This window comes from Tachyglossus aculeatus, chromosome 11 (assembly GCF_015852505.1).
Source record: "Tachyglossus aculeatus isolate mTacAcu1 chromosome 11, mTacAcu1.pri, whole genome shotgun sequence".
Lineage (NCBI taxonomy): Eukaryota > Metazoa > Chordata > Mammalia > Monotremata > Tachyglossidae > Tachyglossus > Tachyglossus aculeatus.
This window is the reverse complement of record NC_052076.1, coordinates 46,248,189-46,274,070: the sequence shown is the minus strand read 5'-3', so window position 1 is coordinate 46,274,070 and position 25,882 is coordinate 46,248,189. Positions and strand designations below refer to the sequence as shown.

The following is a 25,882-nucleotide window of genomic DNA, read 5'->3' as shown; positions in this document are numbered from 1 at the left end:
TCTGCACAAAAGTACTCTTTAAACATGGTGCTAAAGTGATAGAGCCCTGCCATGATAGGCATTAATGAGCTTAATAGAAGCAGAGAGATTACATTTCACATCTGCTGGGTAGATCCTTTACTGAATTAACCATCACATTGCTGCATAGGGAAGCTGGGAATTTGGTTTCCTCATCAATCAATCAATCATATTTATTGAGCACTTACTGTGTCCAGAGCACTGTACTAAGCGCTTGGGAGAATCCACTATAATAGAGTTTTTTTTTTGTTTTTTAAATGGTGTTTGTTAAGCATTTACTATGTGCCAGGCAGTGTTCTAAATGCTCTGATAGATACAAAGCTAACCAGGCTGGACACAATCCATGTACTACGTGGGGCTCACTGTCTTAATCCTCATTTTACAGATAAGGTAGCTGAGGCATAGAGAATAATAATAATAATAATAATAATAATGATGGCATTTGTTCATTCATTCATTCAATCGTATTTATTGAGCACTTACTGTGTGCTGAGCACTGTACTAAGCGCTTGGAAAGTACAAGTTGGCAACATACAGAGACAGTCCCTACCCAACAATGGGCTCACAGAGCGCTATGTGCAAAGCACTGTTCTAAGCGCTGGGGTAGATGAAGGGTAATCAGGTTGTCCCATGTGGGGCTCACAGTCTTAATCCCCATTTTACAGATGAGGTGACTGAGGCACAGAGAAGTTAAGTGACTTGCCCAGAGTCACACAACTGATGTGATGGAGCCAGGATTTGAACCCATGACCTCAGACTCCCAAGCCCGGGCTCTTTCCACTGAGCCACGGACTTGCCCAAGATCACACAGCAGACAAGTGGCGAAGTCAGGATTAGAACCCAGGTCCTTCTGACTCCCAAGCCCATGCTGTATCCACTAGGACACACTGCCTCTCATGTTGATAGACATATTCCCTGCCTATAATGCTCTTACAGTCTAGCGGGGGAAATAAACATTCATATAGATTATGGATATGTATATAATAATAATGACATTTATTAAGCGCTTACTATGTGTAAAGCACTGTTCTAAGCACTGGGGAGGTTACAGGGTGATCAGGTTGTCCCACATGGGGCTCACAGTCTTAATCCCCATTTTACAGATGAGGGAACTGAGGCCCAGAGAAGTGAAGTGACTTGCCCGAAGTCACACAGCAAAGTCGCGGAGCCGGGATTTGAACCCATGACCTCTGACTCCAGAGCCCGTGCTCTTTCCACTGAGCCACGTTGTATTGTGGAGTTGAGGGAGGGGTGAATAAAAGGTGCAAATCCAAGTTCAAGGGTGATGCGGAAGGAAGTGGGAGAAGAGGAGATAAGGGCTTATTGGGGGAAGGTCTCTTAGAGGAGATGTGCTTTTACAAGGCTTTGAAGATGGGGAGAGTGATCATCAGATATGAAGAGGGAGGGCTTTCAGGCCAGAGGCAGGATGTGGGCAAGAGGTCGGTGGCGAGACAGATGAGATCGGGGTACAGTGAGTAGATTGGCATTAGAGAAGCGAAATGTGCTGGCTGGTAGGAAAGCAGCAAAGTAAAGTAAGAGTGGGCATGGTGATTGAGTGCTTTAAAGACGATGGTAAGAAGTTTCTGTTTGATGCGGAGGTGGATGGACAACTACTAGAGGTTCTTGAGGAGAGGGGAAACGTACTGAATGGTTGTGTAGAAAAATGATCTGGGTAGCAGGGTGAAGTATGGACTGGAGTGAGAGCAAGGAAGAGGAGAGAAGAGAAGGGGATAAAAAGGGCACCTTCATATAAGCCAGAACTTTGTGACTAATCATGATGAAGGACTGGTGCGAATGGTACTCCAAATGCTTCCTCAGGTAATTCTATCTGGAGATGATAATCAAGGTCCTCAGAATCAGGACTAAAGACATTCTCCCCATTTAACAAGTGGAAAAATTAAAGGTGACTGCAGATTAACTGTCTGCCTTAAGCCACACACAGTTGGTAGTAGTAATGATGGTATTATTAAGCAGTAAATGAGTGTGCCTTTAGACTGCTTGTGGGCAGGGAATGTGTCTACTATCTTTGTTATACTGTATTCTCCCAAGCTCTTAGCACAGTGCTCTGAATGCAGAAATGCTCAATGAAATTGATTGATTGATTGACCGTCAAGCACTGCACTAAATGGTGCAGTAGTTACAAAATAATCAGATTGGACACAGACACTTTCCCACATGGGGCTCAGGCTAAGTGGGAGGAAATCAAGGAACTCAACTCCAGACTCTTATCTACCACCATTTCTTCTGCTCTTTCCTCCAACCTCCCTTCCCTACGCTCCTTTCCTCAGCCCCCCATCTCCTATCTTCTTCTCCTTAATCTCTTCCAGACCTAACACTAAACTGAAGGTGGAGTTAAGGGTTCTAGTCTGATCCATCAGCTTTTAGTGGCCAACCAGGTTACTGGGGGTCTATATTGGCCTGGGGGCCCGGGGGCCTCTATGTCCCTGGGGTAACCCTGGAGCTAGCCATGGCTAGTGGACAGAAGAGAACCCCAGGACATCCTGCCAACTCTGGAGATGTGCCCACAGAAGGTATCAGTTTAGACCACAGCTGCAAGTTCCAATGTTAAGGATTGGGTTAGTGTGAATCAAAAACAGGCATATAATGTGCCCAGATGAGCAGGAATATGCCAATAAATAAGCAAAGGAGCAGAGCCAACCAATCAATATGCAAATGAATTTGTAGTGAAGTCAGAAGGCCTCTCAACAGTTTTAGGCCCAAATAGACCAGGGGAAGATGTTTCTTGGAGAAAATCACAATAATAGAAGACTCTATTTCTATCAAGGTGTTCACTACAGTACTTCCTCTCTGTTTGCATGATGGCAATTAAACGGCTGCTGGACAGGTAATGGGAAGAACCCGGTTGCCGTTTGAGCTGCAATAGACAAATTAATCTGCTCATCACAATTACTTGTGAGGTGGTTACTCAAGAAAACCAGATTCATTCCAGGAAGTAAATTAAAAAAAAAAAAGTGAAAGGACACTAGGGACCTCCAGGGAGCACTGGAAGTCTAGATACAGCCTTGCCTGGATCAAAAACCCAGGAGGACCCGGGACAATCTGGCCCACCCTGGTTATGCCCAGTACTGGCCCTGCTAGGCCTGGTACCAGCTACAGGAATGTCAATGAACTAGAAGGGGGCCGGATCAAATTGAAAGCGATCCAGGACTCACTTCTGGGGATGCTGACACCTGCATACAGTTGCACTGAGGAACAAACAGGTTATGGAACGGCTGCTATGTGCCAGCAATGCCCAACCTAGCCAGATTCTGGCCTAGTGCAGAGGGGTTGCCCATAGCCCTCCATTTCAGGAAGAGGACCATGGTTCTGCTAAATGTCAAATCAAGCTCCCTTCCAAGTGGTGCTGCAACAGTGTCCTTCAGCTGCCTCGTGGATGGTAGCACCCCCCAAAATAATAATAATAATGATGGCATTTATTAAGTGCTTACTATGTGCAAAGCACTGTTCTAAGTGCTGGGGAGGCTACAAGGTGATCAGGTTGTCCCACGTATGGCTCACAGTCTTAATCCCCACTTTACAGATGAAGTAACTGAGGCCCAGAGAAGTTAAGTGACTTGCCCAAAGTCACACAGCTGACAAGTGGCGGAGCCGGGATTTGAACCGATGACCTCTGAATCCAAAGCCCACGCTCTTTTCACTGAGCCATGAATTCTGCTCAAGCAGAACTCCAGACCAGGGCAACTGGACTCGTTTTTCTGAGGGCAGGATGAAAGATGCTCTGTCGTAGGTGAGCATCCTTGGTGAGCAAGTTGCCCGGAAGATCCAGGTTGTACGTGAAGGGGTGTAGACAAAATGTAGATGAAATGGACACTGACTTCTTATTTAGTTATATGAGTGAGGGTTCTTTTCAGGTGCCCACCTAGTGCCACCACCATCGCCCATCTGGAATGTCTCTCTCGAGGCAGGGAAATTTTGGGGGCACAGCAGTGAACTAAGAAATCACAGAAAAACACTCTACTCCTGGACTACCCTCTTTTTTATGTGATATTTGTTACACACTTACTATGAGCTAGATGCTAGGGTAGATATAAGCCAATCAGGTTGGACAAAGTCCATGTCCCCATGGGGCTCACGATCTTAATCCCCATTTTACAGAGGAGGTAAATTGAGGCAAGGAGAAGTTAAGTGAGTTGCCCAAGGTCATACAGCAGACAAGTATTGCAGTTGGAATTAGAACCCAAACCCTTCTGAGTCTCAGGCCTGTGCTCTATATAGTAGAAGTTGTAATGGTATTTATTAAGAGCTTACTGTGCTCAAGGGCTTAGGTGAGAGGAGTCAGTCCAGCCTTCCTCCCTCTGCTCCAAGTCCCTTTCTAAAAAGCAGGGGCAGACAGTGGCAGAGCAGAATTAGAACCCAGGACCTTATATATTATTTGACATGTAGTTTTGATCTAGCAACCTGCCAGTCGATACCTCAATTTATCCCTCTAGAGAATGGATGGAATATTACCTCTTCCAACGCTACCACACAGGGTCATGGAGAGGATTTGCTAGATGGAAAAGAAAATACTGTACATGCTTTGGATTCCCTGGAGACCAGCATTATGCAAATGCAAGTCATTTTTCATCTTGAATCGGAAGACTGATTGGGTTTCAACTGCCTTAGCCCAAGTGAAGTACAAGATTGAGCAATTAATTACTCAATTGGTTTGCTCCATGTAGTCAGTCTAACAGGGTAATTCAGGACCCAAGTGAATTTCCTGGGTCGTGATAGCAGTTGTCTTCAGGAACCTCAACTAGAAGTAGTACACACCCCATTTTAGGCACAAATACCAAATGGTCAGTCACCAGGGTCAGAAAAACATCATTCAGAGTAGTGAAAAGGAACATTCCCGCTGGGGAAGAAGATGAGTAGAAAGAATGTCTTATCTGTTTCTCCCATCGTGCATCTGTGGGTTTATATCCCATGACGACTTAGCTGGGCCGGTTCCTTCATGGAGGCCTTATTCCAAACAACAACTCTTGTGCTCGCTGCACGGCCCAAGTGAAATGGAAGCTCAAGAAATTTCTGGTTGATTCATTCCACTAGGCAGCTCAATTGGGTAATTGGTTCCAAAATCACCACCTTGCACCTGGCCCTGTAACAGTGCTGACTCACTGAGGTTCCTGAAGGGAAAACTTGCCAACCACAAGGTAAAGTGTTAAGATGGACCCAGTTACAATGACTTTGGGCAAGTCACTTCCTTTTTCTAGGTCTGTTTCCTCATCTGTGATAATATAGCCCTTTTCCTGGCTACCTCATGGGGAAGTTGTGAGGACCAATTAGCCAGCATCTGTAAAATGCTTTGATCTCTTTGGAGATAAGAGCTAAATAAATATGCAGCTATGATAACAATAATAATAACCATTAATTGTTGGGGCCTGAGTCTAAAATGGAAGGTCTCCATAGTGACACTGGCACCAGTGAATTTCTGTTGGGGAAGTGGTTTCAGCCCAACTCGTAAGTTTAGGGTGGGCACAGGAATGTGCCTTGCTACTCCCAGCTCCCCTTACTGCAGGCCTGCCTGGTGTCTGCCAAGTGGCATTGTGAGGAAAGTGAACTGATGCCAGGGTTCCGGGTATTATTTGCCAACTTGCTGTGATGGACCCCCACCAAGAGAGCAGAAGGCTAGGTGTTCTTTAGGGTGACACCTTACCAGAAAGCTTGAATGTAAGGCAGGCTAATCTCACGGTGGGCAGGGAATGTGTCTGTTTATTGTTGTACTGTAGTCTCCCAAATGCTTAGTACAGTGCTCTGCACACAGAAAGTGCTCAATAAATGCGATTGACTGACTGACTTTAGGAGGTCCCAGGTTATGGAAGTTAGGGAGCCACAGGGCCAGGCATCATCCTTCCTTAGCCATCTCCTGCATGCACTCTTCCTCCCCGGAATGCCTGGCTGTATTTGGAGAAGCCTGCTGGTTTAACTGTAGGAAAACCAGGATTGTCTGAGGGGGTAGTTATTCTGTAGAGACCTCCATTAAGGGCTTATGAGGCCCGTAGCTCCTGGGCAAGCACCCAGTGTGCTCCTGAGGAGAAGGATCTGGCAATTGGGGTGGTGATGTGGGAACAGAGGGTTGGTTGGGGTCTAATAATAATAATGATGGCATTTATTAAGTGCTTACTATGTGCAAAGCACTGTTCTAAGCACTGGGGAGGTTACACGGGTATGCAGACCATCTCCACTGTCACCCACTGGCACTCAGAAAACAACCACCTAACTAAAAATTTTGTGTCTAATCTGAGCTACTTACTGGGGCCAGTTACCGTCCTGGACAGGATGGATTAGGTGGGGGTGAAATTAACAGTCGCTTCTTGCACTGAAAATATAGAATCTTTCATCTGAACTCTTCAAACAGCATTATGAACATCAAAAATTGACACCTAGGAAACGGGGAAGTGGGCAGAAGCGACAGGTAGGCTAGGGTCAGATCAGAGGACCCTGCCACCCACCACCCCAGCTTCAGTCCAATGCTCTTTTCAACGGCCCAGTGCACTTTAAAAATGAGGAGGGGGGGTCAGGGGAAGGAAGAGGGAGATGGGTAAGAGTGGGGGAGAGGAAAGACTGCCAAGAGCCCAAGATGAATCTGGAACCTGCTTGGAAATGACCCAGGGATAGCTCTTCCACTCTTTATGCGGTATTTTGGGCCAGTGCTAAAGTAATGACTCCTTCTTGAAGGAGGAGAGGGTTTCCGGCTGGGACTGAGGTCTAAGAGAGGCATTCCATATCAGGGCAGAACCAGGGCTGGGGGATCCTTACCGGATTGCCTCGCCCAGGGGAGGCCTGTTCACTCTGGATGTTTCCACTGAATGGGCCCCAACACAGTCCTTCGGGAAGGCTCCGCCTGGCCCGCACTCTGCTCTCCCCTTCCACCAGGATCAGCTCCAATTCATCTGTGGAGAGAGAGAACAAGAGGAAGATGAGAGGGAGAACAGAGGACAGAAAGTCCTCCACAGCCAAGACAAACCCCAGTCCTGTCTGGCCCCCACTTTCTCACCTTCCCAGACCATACAGGGCATCCTACTGGTCCCAGTGTTGGAACTCCATCTTGAGCTTAGAGAGACTGGTCACATCTGGGCATCACATCCGGATGGCACAACCGAACACCACACCACAGTCTTTCTTAGCCTGGGACATGGTCCCAACTCCTCTCCCACAAACCCCCAGCAGAATGCAGGGGGTGGAGAGGGGAATTCCTGTAGCGGAGTTGGAGACGTTGATGGGAATGAGGGCCATGGAGGCTGGGATGCTGAGCTGGACACTGGGGGATAATCAGGTGGCCCAGACCCTTGGGAAACAAGGGAAAGGGGAAGGACCCTGGCAACACCTCAGAGAGCTGCTGGGAACTTTAGGCTTGGAAGAGAATGCCTGTTTCAAGCCAGACTCTGAGGTTTCTACATAGTCACGGTTCCTGAATGCACGGCACCTGCCTCTGATTCTGAAATTTTGCATTTGTACAACAGAAAAAAACACATTCATTGCTATAACACAAATATTTCATTTGTGAAATGGGTGCCCTCAGAAGCCTCTAGGTAGATATACACCCTCTTATCAGTCTGTCAGCAAGCCTTAACAGACAGCCCACACACTGCATAGCACTGTAGTACGAATTAGGAGTACATGGTATGGAAATAGAGATGACTGCTGCTTATTTATAATTATGCCCATGTCAACGACTAAGGTTGTAAGCACCTGGAGGAGGGGACCATATCTATACAACTGGACTCAGATGGACAGCAGTGACTCACAATGTGACTTCTAAGCTGCTCCAGGCAAGAGGACATTGGGTGAGCCTGGACTGGTCTGGAGAGCCCCTGGCAGGATAGCAGTAGGAGGACCCCGTGCCAGAGGGAGGGAATTCCTGGGGTGAAGCAGAGGGCATAAGGTCTACATGGGTATGGATGTGTAAGGGAAGTATTTATGCTTGGAGTTTGGCACAGAATCAAGCCCCCCACTTTGCCAATGAGTGAGAAGAGCAGCTGATGTCAAGTGGCTCGATGACATGGTGACTACAACCAATATGGAACCACCCCCAAAATTCCAGGCTTTGGGCAGCTGCCCAGGATATCTGTGCCTAGCTCCCCTGAGGTCCTGCAGCCCTCAGAGCTTTGCACTTTGCTTGTCTGATATCGTGGCCCAAAGCAGAGGGCAGGAGGAGGAGAGCCACGGTGACCTTTGGATAGAATGATAGAACGGGGTGAAAATGGGGGTGCGCTCAGCCATGGAGCTAGAACACAGTTTTCACCCTGGAGAGGCCACAGCAACACTGGTTTCTGGTTCTTGCTTGGAACCACTGTGCTAATCTTTTACACTTTCACTTTTTCTGCTTGTTTCTCCATTCAGCTGTGGGCTCCTCAAGAGCAGGAACCAAGCCCGGCCCAGTGGTTGCCCAGTAAATAAATGTTTAGGATGCTGACAAGGAAGAGGGAGAAAAGGAAGAAGCAGGAGGTAAGACCCTTGCTGATGGATCAGGCTACTTGGTGCTTCCTTCTAGAGATTCTGCAGTTCTTATTTATTTATTTATTTTTACTTTTAATGGCATTGGTTAAGGACTTATTGTGTGTCAGGCATTGTATTAAACGCTGGAGTAGATACAGTCTATGCAGGTTGGACACGGTCCATGTCCCACATGGGGCTCACAGACTTAATTCTCATTTCGTGGCTTAGTGGAAAGAGCATGCACTTGGGAGTCAGAGGATGTGGATTCTAATCCCGCTCTGCCACTCGTCTGCTGTGTGACCTTGGACAAGTCATCTTCACTGGGCCTGTTACATTATCTGTAAAATGGGGATTAAGACTGTGAGCCCCATGTGGGACTGCCAGATTACCTTGGATCTAATCCAGCACTTAGAACAGCACTTGGCACATAGTAAGCGCTTAAATACCACAATTATTATTTTACAGATGAATTTACAGAGTTTTGCAAGCTCCCTCTGAACCGGGCCCCACTGGGAGGCTGCCTCTCCTCAGCAACCTCCTTTGGCTGCTACCAGATGAAGTTCCATGGCTGTAATCGAGGATTCTGATTCGTTCAAGAAGAAATGTAAAATCAAGCAGTCAAATTTGTTGAGCACTTACAGTGTGCAAAGCACTGTGCTAAGCACTTGGGAAAGTACAACAGAGTGGGTAGACACGTTCCTTGCCCACAGTCTAGATAGAGGGGGAGACAGACATTAATATAAATAAATCCAATAAAAGCTCCAGTAGGGTTAGTAGAGGGGATCTCAGGGGGCATCCACCACCCATTAGTTGTAAACCAATGTCATTTGAGGGGTGTCCTGACATTGGAGCCAAACTACCATCATTATCAGTATTTATTGAGTGCCTAAGATGTGCAGAGGTGTACTCTACTAGATGCTTGTGAGCACAAAACAGAATAATAATAATGGTACTTGTTAAGCACTTAGGTTTCAAACACCATTCTAAGCACTAGGTGGGTACAAGGTACTAAGATTGGACACAATCACTGTTCCACACAGGGCTCAGCATTAAAGTAGGAGGGAGTAGGATTTAATCCCCATTTTACAGATGAGGAAACTGAGATCCAGAGAAGTTAAGTGACTTGCTCGAGGTCACAAGGCAGACCAATGGCAGAGCCGGAACTAGAACCCAGGTCCTCTGACTCCGAGGCCCATTGACTTCCACTAAGCCACACTGCTTCCTAAGAAGAAGAATGCCCTTGTCTTCAAAGAGCTTCCACACCATGGGGGAAATAGGCAGGAATAATAATAATGATGATGATGGTGTGTATTAAAGTGTTTAATATGTACCAAGCACTGTAGATACAAGATAATCATATCAGACATAGTTCCTGTCTCACAAAGGGCTCAGAGTCCAAGAGGGAGGGGTAATGGGCATTTTATCCCTATTTTACTGATGAGGAAATTGAGGCACAGAGAACTTGTGACTTGCCCAAAGTCACACAGCAGCCAAATAGTGAAGCTGGGAGTAGAGCCTGGGTCTCCTGATTTCCAGTTTCCTGCTCTTTCCACCAGGCACACTGCCTCAGCATACCTTTCAAACATGGAAATGGAACAAGAGTACAAGCACTGAAGTGACTGATGAAAACATAATTAGTGTATTTTAAACAAATAGATGCATACATAAGTGCTTAGTTCAGTGCTCTGCATATGACTGATTGACTGCGGAGTGTCAAGGGTGGCTTATAGGATGACACTTCTAAGGAGGTGGGGTTCAACAGGAAATGTCTCCTGAAGGAGACAGCTTTTCAGGAGGATTTGAAAGTGAGGAAGAAAGGGCTTTGGCAAATTTGAGAGGGAGGAGATTCATGTGCAATGGGTTAAAGGTGGAAGAATTGAAATTGAGATACAATTACTTTGAGGTTAGCCTGGGAGGATCAAAGAATGTGTATTGGGGGTAAATGGGTGAAGAAAGGGGAAAAGTAAGAAGGAAGGAGCAGGCCTAGAGACTTGTAGCTAAGGTCAGGAGTTCCTATTTTATGGAGAGCAATGGTTAGCCATTAGTGGTTTGTGAAGGGAGGAGTCCCCTCCTTCCTCTCCCCCTCCTCACCCTCTCTGCCTTACCTCCTTTCCCTCCCCACAGCACCTGTATATATGTATATATGTTTGTACATATTGATTACTCTATTTATTTTACTTGTACATATTTATTCTATTTTATTTTGTTAATATGTTTTGTTTTGTTGTCTATCTCCCCCTACTAGACTGTGAGCCCGCTGTTGGGTAGGGACCATCTCTATATGTTGCCAACTTGGACTTCCCAAGCGCTTAGTACAGTGCTCTGCACACAGTAAGCGCTCAATAAATACAATTGAATGAATGAATGTGATGCAATTGGAAAGCATTTTAGGAAGATGATCCAAACAAAACTGCTACCTTGCTGGCTCAATCTCTCATCCTAACCCGCCTGGATTACTGCATCAGCCTCCTCTCTGATCTCCCATCCTCCTGTCTCTCCCCACTTCAATCTATAGTTCACTCTGCTGCCCGGATTATCTTTGTGCAGAAATGCTCTGGGTATGTTACTCCCCTCCTCAAAAATCTCCAGGGGCTGCCTGTCAACCTATGAATCAAGCAAAAACTCCTCACTCTTGGCTTCAAGGCTGTCCATCCCCTCGCCCCCTCCTGCCTCACCTCCCTTCTCTCCTTCTCCAGCCCAGCCCGCACCCTCCGCTCCTCTGCCACTAACCTCCTCACTGTACCTTGTTCTCACCTGTCCCACCGTCGACCTCCAGCCCACGTCCTCCCCCTGGCCTGGAATGCCCTCCCTCCACACAACTGCCAAGCTAGCTCTCTTCCTCCCTTCAAAGCCCTACTGAGAGCTCACCTCTTCCAGGAGGCCTTCCCAGACTGAGCCCCCTTTTTCCTTTCCTCCTCCCATCCCCCTCTGCCCTACCTCCTTCCCATCCCCACAGTACTTGTATATATTTGTACAGATTTATTACTGTATTTATTTTACTTGTACATATTTATTCTACTTGTACATATTTACTATTCTATTTATTTTGTTAATGATGTGCATATAGCCTTAACTCTATTTGTTCTGATGATTTTGACACCTGTCTACATGTTTTGTCGTCTGTCTCCCCCTTCTAGACTGTAAGCCCGTTGTTGGGTAGGGACTGTCTCTATATGTTGCTGACTTGTACTTCCCAAGTGCTTAGTACAGTGCTCTGCACACAGTAAGTGCTCAATAAATACGATTGAATGAATGAATGAACTTATAGATAGGAAGGGAGTCAGTCACTAAAATAATAATAATATTTGTTAAGCACTTACTATGTGCCAAGCACCATACTTAGCACTGAGTATATACAACATAATCAGGTTCCACACGGCACTCACAGTCTAAGTAGGAGGGAGAACAGTTATTGAATCTCCATTTTGCGGATGAGAGAACTGAGGCACAGTTAAGTGATCTGTCCAAGGTCACACCACAGGTGAGTGGCAGAGCCAGGATTAGAACCCAGGCCCTTTCACTCCCAGGCCTATGTTCTTTCCAATAGGCCACGTGGCAAACGGTTGGAACAGGGTGGTGGCTGTAAAGATAAAAGGGAAGGAGTGGACTTGGGAAATAACGTGGAAGGGAAACCGGCAGATTTGGAGGCAGACTGAATTGAGGGATTTGGAAGACAGAAAGGAGTCAGAGATAACCCCAAGGCAACCAGCTTCTGGGACAGGGAGGATGGTGGTATTGTCGACCATGATGGGAAAGTTGAGAGGAGAAGCAGGTAGACGAGAGAAGACGAGGTGTTCAGTTTTAACCCTATTGAATTTAAGATGCTAGGGGGTCATCCATAGGGGGGAAGTAGCGGATGGGAGGAAATGTGAAATTGAAGAGCCACCCAGACTCACCTCCTCTTCTTCTGGAACTAATAATAACTGTGGCATTTGTTAAGCACTTACTATGTGCCAGGCACTATACGAAGAACTGGGGTGCATACAAGCAAATTTGGTCACACACAGTCCCTGTCCCACACGGGGCTCACAGTCTTAATCCCCATTTTACAGATAATGTAACTGAGGCATAGAGAAGTGGAGTGATTTGCCCAAGGTCATACAGCTGAATTAGAAGCCAAGTCCTTCTGACTCCCAGGCCCTCTATCCACTAGACCATGCGGCTTCTCATTAACTGTGGTATTTGTTGGCGCTTACTTTGTGCCAGGAACTGTTCTAAGTGCTGGGGCAGATACAAGCAAACGATGGGCAATGGAGATGCCCATATGGAAGGCATGGTGGGGCCCTACAGATTCTGGGCAGAACTGGGGCAGTTTGTTACCTTGGTGGGAAAGCTGGGGTCTGCCAGGATGAACGTCTCTGTACTGATCTTCAGAAATTTTGGGTGGCAGGGCTTCAACCCCGCCTGTCATAATAATAATAATAATGGTGGCATTTATTAAGTGCTTACTATGTGCCAAGCACTGTTCTAAGCGCTGGGGAGGTTACAAGGTGATCAGGTTGTCCCAAGGGAGGCTCACAGTCTTCATCCCCATTTTAGAGATGCGGTAACCGAGGCACAGAGAAGTTAAGTGACTTGCCCAAAGCCACACAGCTGACAAGTGGCGGAGCTGGGATTTGAACCCATTACCTCTGACTCCAAAGCCCGTGCTCTTTCCAATGAGCCACGCTGCTTAGTCCCATTAACCTGATTATCTTGTATTATCATCATCATAATAACAATGGTGGCATTTATTAAGTGCTCACTATGTGCCAAGAACTGTTCTAAGTGCTGGGGAGGTTACAAGGTGAACAGGTTGTCCCATGGGGGGCTCAGTCTTCACCCCCATTTTACAGATGAGGTAACTGAGGCACAGAGAAGTTAAGTGACTTGCCCAAAGCCACGCAGCTGACAAGTGGCGGAGCTGGGATTTGAACCCATGACCTCTGACTCCAAAGCCCGTGCTCTTTCCACTGAGCCACGCTGCTTAGTCCCATTAACCTGATTATCTTGTATCTACCCCAGCACTTGGCACATAGTAAACGTTTAGCATATACCACAATTAAATTGGAGAGGGGCCCTGGCAGGCTGCTAGGAAATAGAGCTAGAAAAAAGAACAGGGAGGCAAGAAGCCCCTGTTCTACAAGGGTAGGACCCGCCCATCTCTGCCAGGGAAGCCAATTTCCTCCCACACACCTGAATCCATGACACAGTCACATGGCAGGGGCAGAGGTTAGAAACCTGCCAGCAATGGTAGCACAATCCAGTCCACCACAAAGAAGGCTGTAAGAAGCAGCTTCGCTTCCTAGGGCCCTAAACTCCGGGCAGCCTCTGGGCTTAATGGGCTTGATTATCTGATAAACTTCCAGCTTAATGGTTTAGATAACATGTAAATATGCTATGAAGGCTGTTCTAAAATGTTTTAACTGGGTCTTTGTCTTTCAGAGTGCAGATAAGATGGCAGCTAACCAATACTCAAATGTATGCTAATGGTGCCTCCCTTCTCCCCTTTATCTGTGCAACTGAAAGTGGAGCCCGGCAGGAAAATAGGAAGGAGATTTATTCACCAAAACCAGCAGTGAGATGTTCCCAGGAGAGCGGATGAGAAAAGAAACAGGGCTCACCTTTTCCCCCTGCCCTACCTCCTTTCTTCCCTGCTCTGTTCTCTCCCTGTCTTGGCCTCCTCCCAGCTGCAGACACACTCACAGCACCTCCCATCCATTCTCTCACTACCATTTTCATCTCAAAGTCAATATCCAGGACCCTCTAAACATTCCCCCCAAACAAGGAAAGAAGAAGAGAGGTCCCTGATTTGGGAGCATCTGTTATCGGTAGTGAAAGAAAGCCACAGTCCCAAAGGGGAGTTTTTCTGTTAGGCCCAGGGATAATTTGGGCTGCCTCATTGACTTCGGTAACTCTGGAAAACCCAGACAGTGACACAATTCTGTTCCTCTCCTAGAACAGAAGGGCCCCAAATCTCCTACTCTGAATGGACTGTTGTCCCCTGTCCTGACCTTACCTCTAATGTCTCTGGTCCAAAGTCATGGCCCAGACTTTACCAGTAGAAGGGAGGTTCGAAAGTTAACTGTGTGTTCCAGTCACAGGATAGGTGGAACAGAATATTATGGTACTTGTTCAGCACTTTGTGCCACTGTTCTAAGTGCTGCGGTAGATACAAGTTAATCAGGTTGTCCCACACGGGGCTCACGGTCTAAGTAGGAGGGAGTATTCCTACTTAATTCCTACAAATTAATCCCCATTTTACAGATGAGGTAACTGAAGCACTGAGAAGTGACTTACCGAAGGTCACACAGAAGACATGTGACAGAGACAGGATTAGAAGTCAGGTTCTCTGACTCCCAGGTTTGTGCTCTTTCCACTAAGCCATGCTGTTTCTCTATCAGTCTGCCCATGGGAAACACTCGGTGACTTCAGTGTTGGGTTTAATCAACCTATCAGTGGTATTTGAGTGCTTTCTGTGTGCAGAGAACTGTACTAAGCGCTTGGGAGAGTGTAACAGAGTTGGTAGACATGTTCCCTGCCCACGATGAGTTTACACTCCTTTCTACTACTCAATTGATCAATCGTATTAATTGAGCATTTACTGTATGTAGAGCACTGTACCAACCATCCATCTCCCTCTCCCCACCAAAAGCTTAACCAGCTAGGTCTCTATCAGAGAGGCCCCTCAGGCAGCACAAAGATCTGAAAAGGCAGGCCTTGGGAGTCCTAAGGTGAAAAACTCCTCTACAATCTACACTGCCAGCTTTCAACAGACCCACTGGGGATAGGCAGGTGGAAGGAGAAGGAGAGAAACGGGAAAAGAGATTATCTCCCAGACTGGAAGCTAAGGCAGCAGGACTGTGGAAAAGAGTCTTCATTTCACTCCTCCCAAGCTCATCTCAAACCACAGACTGCACTTGTCTCATTGGAGTGAAAGCTCCTTGCGGGCAGACAATGTGTTACTTTGTTTTGGATTTCCCAAGTGTTTAGTTTTGTGCATTGTACTAAGAGGGTGGTTGATAAATATTATTAATATTATTATTTGCCTCACCCACCTTTAACCCCCTGCTCATGCTGTTCCCCAAACCTGGAACTCACTCCCCTTCCAAACCTTCCAGTCCTCTTAAACCCACTCCTAACTTCCTCATCTCTGTCAATAACATTACCAAACTTCTAGTTCCAGAAGCCTGAACCCTCTGAATTCCTTGCTGTCTTTCAATTCTCACACTCAATCTACTGACAATCCCCACCCAATCTTCCCCGCAGAATATCTCTCAGATCCATCCCTTCCCCTCTACTTAAACTGCTACCACTCTGGGCCAAACTCTTGTCTCTTTTCAGCTAGATTATTGCATCAGCCTCCTCGTGGGTTTCCCTGCCACCAGCCTCTCCCCCATCCAATCTATTGTGCATGTTGCCACACGGATCACCTTTTTAGAGGGTCAATTAGCAACATCTCTCTCCACTCCTCAAAACCCTCCACAAAACCTCCTCACACTAATAATAGAACCGGTGTGGCTTAGTGGAAAGAGCCTGGGCTTGGGAGTTAGAGGACGTGGGTTCTAATCCCAGCTCCTCCACTTGTCTGCCGTGTGACCTTGGGCAAGCCAATTAATTCTGGTATTTGTTAAGTGCTTACTGTGTGCCAGGAATTGTACTAAGCACGGGGGTGAATACAAGCAAATCAGGTTGGACACAGTCCCTGTCCCATGTGGGGCTCACAGTCTTTACAGATCAGGAAACTAACGCATATAAATGAAGTGACTCGCCCAAGATCACATAGACAAGTGGCGGAGCCAGAATTGGAACCCACAACCTTCTGATTCCCAGGCCCGTGGTCTAGCCACTACACCATGCTGCTTCCCATATAGTTGTTTGTAAATAGTTTTGTCCATCTTCCCCATTAGAGTGTAAACTCTTTGTAAGCAGGGAACGTGTCTTGTACTTCTGCTGTATTTTCCCAAATGCTTAGTATAGTAATTTGCACTTAGTGGGCACTCAAAAAACTAGCATATACTACAGGCTGTAAAATCTTTGGATTCTCCCATTCATAGGCCCTGTGGCTTAAGGCAGTATCTTTTAGGGGGAAGAACTTGGGATACATCATTTAACCTCTCAGTACCTCAGTTTCCCCCATGGATAAAATGGGGGTGATAATACCTTTTTTTAGACCTGCCAGCAATATTGTGGGGGACTTACATGGTACACCATAAGGTACTGTGTAAATGTAAGCTCTATTATTATAACAGCTCAATAGAAAAGTGTTCTGATTGATCCCAGAATCTAAGAACTCCAAACTCTCTTAGCTCCCTGAGGGATGATCCTAGATTGTCCAATTTCACATGTAGTTAACTATTCCAGCTGAGCTTGCTGGGTTCTAAGTGACCTCATTCCTGAAGCTGCTAATTCTTCATTCACATTCTGCTTGCCTTCTCTTTTTTCAGACTTGACTCCTGATGCCCTTGCAGTCACTGGCATCGTCTTCTCTTTCTCACTAAGACTTACCTGCCATGTGCCTCCTGGCAAGTGGTAGCAGGGAGCTAGAAACTGATGCCACCCGTGGGTTGAGATGGCATCAATTCTAGGAGGGAGGGAGAGGGAGAGAGAGAAAGAGAGAGAGAGAGGGAGAGGGAGAGAGAGAGAGAGAAGGAAAAAGAGAGAGATGTGTGCACATGTGCATCAGAGCTGGAATAGAGCTTGCATTTACACAGTACCTTCTGAGGTTCCACGTAAGTCCTTCACAATACCCCTGAGACATATAGGAAAAAGTACAATATCCCTGGGAGGTATAGGAAAAGGTATTATGACTCCCATTTTATAAATGGGGAAACTGAAGTACTGAGAGATTAAGTGTTGGGACAGGAACAGGGGATCCAGCCTCAATTTTTAAGCAGAAGCCAATGGGGAGGGTGGAAATGCAGATTCCTAATCAGTTCATGCTGTTGGCCCACGGCAGAACCTGGCTATTCAGCTGCTTCCACTCAGGAGAGTGAGCATCAATCTCTTGGTGAGCTGATATTCCACGAGCAACTTCTCTCTGAGCTTTGGCCTATGTCGTGGCCTAAAAACTAACTTGGAGAAAGATACTGCTCAGATGAGAGCAAGGGAGCCTTTTCCTTCCAGCTCTTTTCCTGCCTTTACAAGGACATTTATTGCTTTACTCAGGACCCCAGGCCAGAGGAAGTAGGGCGTAGGGGGCAGGACCAAGACACATGAAGTGATATCAGTCAAGTTCTTCTGTGCCTCCGTTTATCCATTTTTAAGGTGGCTGTGGCATTTGCACCCCTGTTAGGGGTCTTGTGGGGTCCTGCTACTGTAAGCAAAAGGCTACAGGTCTCTTGGATTTTTCTAGCTTTTATGGAATGCCTTATCCCCGAGATACTCAAAGTACATTGCTAATACCCTGCAAGCTGTGGGCAAGGACTAGTCTACCCATTTTGCAGATGGGGAAACCAAGGCCCAGAGTGGTAAGGTCTTCTAGATTATAAACTCATTATGGGCAAGGAACGTGTCAGCTAATTCTGTTATACTGCACTCTCCCAACTACTTCGTACGATGTTCTGCACATAGTAAGCACTCAGTAAATACCACTGATTGATTGGTAAAGTTAGCGGGAGAGACTGGAAGGACTGACTGACTCAACCTAGTCTCCAAAAGTGCCGGAGAAGCCCATGTTGGATCTGGTTTCCTTCGCTGGAAGCTCGTCTTGGGCGTGGGGGTTGGGAAAGGCACTAGGAATACAGGGTCTTTCCTGCTGCCAAAGACCGAAGCCTGCTGACCTGCCAAACCAAAGTCATCCCAACTTCAAAGACCATTTAACTTTTACCCTTCTTGGTGGGAATGGATTCAGTCAGCAGCATCTCCCACTAGCCATACTCCCCACCACCTCTTGCCTCATACTCCGTTTCTGTTTTACTTTAACCTCCAGGGCTGGGGATTTTACTTTAAATAACAGAGTTCAGGTCTTTCCCAGGCCTCTCGTGGTTGGAGAGGTGGGACTGAAGCTGTGTGTTGCAGACATGTTTTTCAGATACCCAATTTCCTCTTCTGTTTTTCAGATACCCAATTTCCTCTCATAGGAAATGTCGTGGGGCCGGGGAGGGAATGCAAGGAGACAGTGGGGGAAACAGCAGGAATCACCGACAGCTCAGCAGTCACCCAGGCCCCTCAGCGGGGCTCTGTAGTCTTAGGGGTGGAACAGAGCCGTCCTAATTTTGTATCCAACTGCCACTTTCCTCCTCTTCCAGTCTCTCCTCTCCCAGCCTCTCTCTTCCTCCCTCTGCCTTTTGCTTTTGGGTCAGAAGACCATGTCTCCAAGATAAGAGTGTTCGCCTGACACTTTCCATGTCACACCACTCCATCTTCTGTGTATCAATCCCCACCAGAGAAAACACACAGCCACAGATAAAAGACAACGGTTCCAGAGGCAGGGGGACATCTCCCCTCCCACGCACCCAAAAAAAGAAAAAAAGAAAAACCCAACCTCAAAACTTGTAGCCTGAGTAATCAGCTCCTTCCCTGCTGAGAGTGGGACAGTAGGGGGAAAAGCCGGGTGGGAGGGAGGGATTCTATGATGAGGGAGGGCCACTCCAGAAAATATCCTGCCAATCAATGAGCAGGGAGACGAAGCTGAGTGACATGGAAGTGTGGAGTGGCAGATTGCTCTTTAATGAGATGGCACTCCTGACTCACTCCCTGGGCTTAGCGACAATCCTCAGAGGGGATTGTCCGAACCGCAGTCCCTAAAGCAGCCTTCCTCACCAGCACTAAAGTGACGGGAACTTGGTCCAGGCAGAGGACCTAATGGTCACTGAGGAGGGACCACCATAAACCTCTTGAAGTGGAGGCGGAGGGTGTGATGCATTCGGAACTACCCCAGCCCTCCGTGGATACCTAACAAGTGTGAGAGAATGATAATAATGGCCAAGAAGGCTCAGATAAGAGCATCTAAAATAATTAAGGGTTTGGGAAATAGACCTACTAAGGAAAGGCTAAAGAAAATTTATTCCAGGGAAGAGCAAGCTGAAGTGTAACTTAATAACTGTCTTGAGCATATGAAAGGATTAGGGTCTAGATCAATGGCAATTTTTCTGGGCTGGTTTGCAACGCACCACCAAACCGTGCAATTCTAATATTCCACACCTACTTTTTTTATCCCTAAATAAGAGTCATTTTAAATAGCATAAACATTTTCCCACAGGTAGCCCTGGGGAGAAGGCAGCTCTGGGCCTGTCTGTGTCCAGGGTGCTGGGGCCTGGGTTTTGCAGGGGAGATGAGCAGCTGGGGCCAAAGGATTCCAGGTAGGTGCCAACATGGTTACTGACTCCCTGCAGCTGCATCTGGTTACATCTCCGGGTTTGCCGGTGGGACTGCAACCTTGCCAACAGGAAGGCAATTTCGCTGTTGAGAAAGTGGAAGGAAACGGGAGGAGCCGGCCAGGGGATAAAGCTCTGGGCTCATCTCTCTCCTGAGAAATGCCATAAATCTGGGCTCCAGAATACGGACCTTTCCCAGCCAGAACTCTTTAGTAGGGGTTATCTGTGGGGGCTGTGAGAGGAGAGGTGTGGCCTAGAGTCACTTGGCCAGATTTTGGGGGGTTAAGCATTGCCACTACTCTGGATGGTTGTGAGTAATTGTTTCCACTGAGGCCCAAACATGAAGGCATTGGTTAAAACCGTCAGAAGAGGGATTTAGGTTACCTAAGGCATCAACAAGAACTTTTTGTCTGAATAGTTTAGGAAACACAGGCATGTGTTACAAAGGGAAAGTGTGAAAGTCTCCCCCATTTGAAGGAATTGTTTTAAAAGAGGAATTTCTTGGATTGGGTTAAAGCCACTCTATATGGAAGCAAGGGGATACACTTAATGTCCTGTAAAGTCCTTTCCAATCACTAAGGAACACTGGGAATCAAGCAAGAGGTGGGTCCCAGGACAAGATGACCAGGTCTTGTGGTAGAGGCCGGTTCACTTAAGTAGTGGAAGTGGCCTGTTTCCTATGACTCCACCAATCATCTGGCAGAGAGAGAGAGAGGACCGCAAAGGGAATGGGTGAGCCCCAAGGGAGGTGGAGAGGAGAATGGGAAGTGGATGGGAAAAAAAGCAGCTAGATGGCCGAGGAAGGCTTTTTTTAAAAAGCAGCTTTTAAGTAGCCACCTTCCCCTCTGCTTCCTCTACCTCTTCACCTAGGTGGAGAAATTTTGCATGTTGCTTTTTCTCAATTAAAATAAGCTGAATGGAAGATGGATTCCATTTGCCAGTCAGTCATTTTCAACTCCGAAGCTAGAGTCGGAATCCAGTGCAGAAGCCCAAAACATCAGGCTGGTATCCAAGAAGGCAACCAAGTACCCAAGTCTCCAAGTCCCACAGGCTGCCTGCTCCTTTGGCCAGTCATCTGCTGGAATCAGAGCCAAGGGGAATCAATTATCACCAGGCCAGACTTTTTTGTCCTGACACAAGCATGTTGGAGGCTCCCTTGGTGGGGACTGGGAGTTAGGACAGGAATAGGGAATCACTGGCCAGAATAAGATCCCCAGCAGCCCCCACAGCCGTAGGCACACACAAGAGAGTGATCACGGAGTTGCTCACACTGGCAACAGCCACTCAACAAAAGCCAGTCTCCCATCTACCCTCATAGCCTGCCATTGCTATGCAAACCATTGTTGAAGAAAGCATTAATTTATTACAGGCAAACAACACTGTACATGTTATTTCCAGAATAAACATGTCATTCCCAGGATTCAATTTCCTACCCCCAAGCAATGAATAGAACAAAAATGAGAAGTTTCAGATTTTGCAGATTTACATGATTTAAAATTTATTTAGGCCTCCTAAACCTCCAATGAATACTCTTCTCCAGATAATGAGGGTGGATAGGCAGGAGATGGTGGGATGGGAAGTGAGAAAAGAGGAATGGAGAGAGGCAGAGGTAAGGAACTATTGAAGCTTCTCCAGCTGCCTCCCACCAGGACAAGTAGCATGAAGGGCACAAAGGCCCGGAAATGAGCGCTTAGTACAGTGGTCTGCACACAGTAAGCGCTCAATAAATATGATTGAATTTAACTGTTATGGAAAAGACAGAAAAGCTAACTGCAGCTCAGTCAGGTTTGCTGGGTTGGTACTGTACAAGTGGCCTGCCTCTCTTTCAGTTCAGACATGAATAGAGCATAGCAGTAGTAATAATAATAACAGAGAAGCAGTGTGGTGCAGTGGAAAGAGCTCAGGGCTCAGTGGCTTGGGAGTCAGAGGTCATGGGTTCTAATCCTGGCTGTGCCACTTATGAGCTGTGACTTTGGGCAAGTCACTTAACTTCTGTACCTCAGTTACCGCATCTGTAAAATGGGGATTAAGATTGTGAGCCTCATGTGGGACAACCTGATTACCTTGTACCTGATTACCTTGTCTCCCCCCAGAGCTTAGAACAGTGCTTTCATTCATTCATTCAATCGTATTTATTGAGTGCTTACTGTGTGCAGAGCACTGTACTAAGCACTTGGGAAGTACAAGTTGGCAACACACAGAGACGGTCCCTACCCAACAGTGGGCTCACAGTCTATGTGCTTGGCAATAGTCAGCACTTAAATGCCATCATTATTATCAATAACAATAATAATTGTGGCATTTAAGCGCTTACAAAGCACTGTTCGGCACATAGCAAGCGCTTAACAAATACCATCATCATTATCCCTGATGTAAGATATAAAATAATCCAGTCAAATACAATCCCTACCTCAGTCTAAGGGGTAAGGGAGAACCAGTATTGAATACCCATTTTACAGATGGGGAAACTAAGGCACAGAAGTGACTTATCCAAGGTCACATAACTGGCTACTAACAGTCGGAACTAGAACCCAGGTCACCTGACTCCCTGTGATGATTGACAGCCAGAGAGGCTCTTGAATGAACTTTCCAAACCCCAAACCAGATTTACCCAATCTTCAGGCCAGTCTTCTCTAGCCACCTATTCTAGTCTTCTCCATCCCCAACACAGTTGGCTTCATGCTGGCTCACAGAACACTGATATTGAGAGAGACAAGCAATCCACTCATTCACCCAGAAGAAAGGAGATGGCGAAGGAACAGGAAACCTTGGCTTGTGGTGACACCCAAAGTCACTAGCCAGAGAAATATGGAATGATAATACTAGAACCTCCAGCATAGATCATTTTCCTCCATGGGCCTCCAAGAGCTTTCCAGGCATGAATTAATACATCCTCCTCTTAGGCATCTGAGAGTTGGGGGGCAGAGGCCAAGATCTGTTTCACTGGCTTTGCCAGGAAAGTTACAGTCTTTGTGCCTCAGTTTCCTTACTTGTAAAATGAGTATAATCACATCTTTCCAACCCTTCCTGCCTTATCAGGATTAATTAGAAAACCTCTGGAGACTGCCCCCTCTCCCCCCAGGCTATTCCTAAGGTGCCCATTGGGTTAATAACCTTAATCCCATTTTATAGTAAACAAAATAAAAGCAAAAGTGAAGCCCCTCTTTGTTGGGCACTTTGGCCAGTGGGCAGTTACTGTGCCTCCACAGTCAATGGTATTTATTAATCACTTGCTGCACTCAGAGCACTGTACTGAACACTTGGGAGAATACGATACAGCAGAGTTGGTAATCCTGTTCCCGGCCCACAATGTAGACAGAAAAAGTCTGTAATTCACGACATTCCCAAAGATCAGAAATACATCCCAATGAACTACAGTAATCCAGTCCGAACTGACACATGCGTGTCAACATATCAGAGGGGCTAATAAAAGTCTAATGTTGCTAAGCAGCTACTTCTGTTTGATTAGCTTTTTGATTCACCAACCTATTCCCTGGAGGGGACTGGCCGGTAATACTTGGTCTGCTCCATTTCCTACTTCCATCTCTGGCAGCCATCTTTGCCTCCTCGGCCACGAAGGGGTGCCCCAATGTTTCCCCTCTATCACTTCTGAGCGTGAACTATCCCCGGCTGGGAGGATGGGTCAGGGCTTGGAAAATGAAATGAGAGTGTGAGGGGGGGAGGAGAGAATGGCTAAGTAGGGAGAGATGGAATAGAGGTGGTTTTTTCATTATGATACTTGTTAAGCACTCACTATGTGCCAGGCACCGTACTGAGCTCTGGGTAAATACAAGCTAATCAGGTTGGACACAGTCCATGTCCTACGTAGAGCTCATAGTCTTAATTATCATTTTAAAGATAAGGTAACTGCCCAAGTTCACACAGCAGACAAGTAGTAGGGCCAGGATTAGAACCCAGGTCCTTCTGACTCCCGGGCCCGTGCTCTATCAGCTAGGCCACACTGTTTCTGGAGAAAGTGGAGGCTTTTGATTCTGAAGTCCCGGAAGGCAGGTCCTGTATCCTTTTTAAATAAACTCAATTATGACTCAGAGTACGGTGGTGAAGTGGCAGGGGTGCGGTGGTCACCCCAACCTTGATTTGGTTCACTAATCAAGCTGTTGTTGCCTCCTTCTCCTCTTCCTCCTCCTCCTTTACCCTGGCTTCCACCTGAACTGGTTGTCTACTTAGTAGCTGGAAAAAGCAGAAGGCACCAGCTCTCTAGATGGCTGCCTTGCTGCCTGAAACCTCAAACTCCTATCAACTGGGGGAACACACTTCCTCCTTTCCTGTGGCCCCAAGTGAGTGACAGGTACCCACCAACAGCTCCCCACCACCCAAGGTCCATCAGAACACGGACCCCAGAACGGTACTACCAAATCCACCTGTGACGGCACTCCATCTTCAAAGCCACCTCCTCTACCAGGAAATACACACCCACAATTCTCTTCTAGCCCCTGAGAGCACAAACACCTTTCCTCTTATTCCTTCTCCTTCCTGTGTATACACCTGCATGCCTGCCTTTAAATACCCAGCCAGTATCCAGCCTCTAGCAGCGGCTGTAGCTCAAAAACCAAGTTGGAAAGAGTGTTGAGTTAAAGAGGGATCTATTCTGCTTTCACGGAAAGAGACAATCTGAGACCATTGAGACCACGATCTCCTGGAGGGTCACAAAGAATACTACTGCTCGTGGTCCTCCAACTCTGCTGAATTCAAACGGCCCCCAGTAGCTCTAATGGACCTCAAAACAGGGAACAGCTGTGCATATTGTTACAGCACAAGGCCTTGTTTTTGCAATCTCTCTGATTATCACCAGGCTCAAAGTCCACTCTCTCCTGATCTCTCCCACTCCCCCTTCTAATCTCGGGATCTGTGGTGCTGGAGCTTGGTTTCACCACCCCTGCAGGTTAATACAATTCCTACTTATCTTATCATCCCCTCATCAGCTTCCTGGCAGAGGCAGCCTCCCATTGGCTCCTGTCAGCCAGCTGGTCTGAAAGTTATCAGAATAATTCCTATCTCTGGGATCATTAACCAAATTGTGCAGGTATCAGGCTGTTTGCTTTTGATAAAAGTTACAAAAAGGAAAAACATAAAAAACGGAGCCTGCCAGCAACCTTTCCCGGCCTTCATGTGCTCCAGTTCTGTTCGACAGGGAAACCGGGAAGAAGGTGAAGGTTTCGCCCTGGACAGGAAGAGCCACTGAGGGCAGAAGTCTGAAGGCACATTTGCACCTGTGCAGAGGGTGAAGCCTAGTTTGGGTGGATGACAACAATGGCAAGTGTCAAGCAAGGACATGGGAAACAGGGTGGAGAGATAATGTCAGCGTGATGCCCTCTTCCAGAGACACTGCTGCTAATTTCTTTATGGGCATTAATCTAGAGGGTTTGTGCATAGTAGAAGTGATGTTACAGCCACATGCCTCATTGCTCTTTGTGTTTTGAATCTTGCATGTGCTAGAGGGAAACACTGTACTGAGAGCTAAATTTATTTTGGAGCTTCGAGTTCAGAGCTAGTTGGACTGCCAGGTCATTCATTCATTTGTATTTATTGAGCGCTTACTGGTCCTAATCGCCAGAGGAAGGGCCTTTAGATGCAGGCTATTTTTAATTATTCAGGTGGAGTGGCACCATCTGGAGATTTATCCAAGACCTTTGCTTTCAACTCATTTCACCCCATGAGCTTCCCCTTTAGCAGGTAGGCAGGGGGAATTACAGTAGGGGCTGGTGAATATTTGGTTGGGAAGGAGAGCAAAATGAGAGGCTGATATGAGTTTGGAAGAGTTTCATTTACCCATCTCCCCTGGGCAGAGAAAAGTGCATTTCCTGACACCACAGGGACTGGTATAAGGATGCAGTAGGACCATGCTGGAGTGGAGCTTGCCTGCCACCCAAAAGTACCTGAAAAGTGTTCTTGGTACAAAAAGCTCAACTGCAATAGTGTTTCATCCTCTTTTGGAATGGAAACCCAGCTGCACACCCATGATAAACATCACGCCCTTTGCTCCTTGGCCTGTGTTGATTGCTACTTCCTAACGGCCCCTTCCCTGAACCCCAGGTATTCATTCATTCAGAGGGCAGTTTTTCCCCAGCTGAGTAGCTGCCACTCCAACTCTCTCCATCTCCTGCCTT

General features: G+C 46.9%; 1 protein-coding gene across 1 annotated transcript in view; it reads right to left on the bottom strand.

Moving 5' to 3' along the window:
* Positions 1-25,882, bottom strand: part of ZFPM1 (zinc finger protein, FOG family member 1) — a 203,376-nt gene that overhangs the window by 45,013 nt on the left and 132,481 nt on the right. Inside the window, 1 exon segment of the mRNA XM_038753764.1 lies at positions 6,778-6,911. Coding sequence (XP_038609692.1) covers positions 6,778-6,911 — 134 coding nt within the window.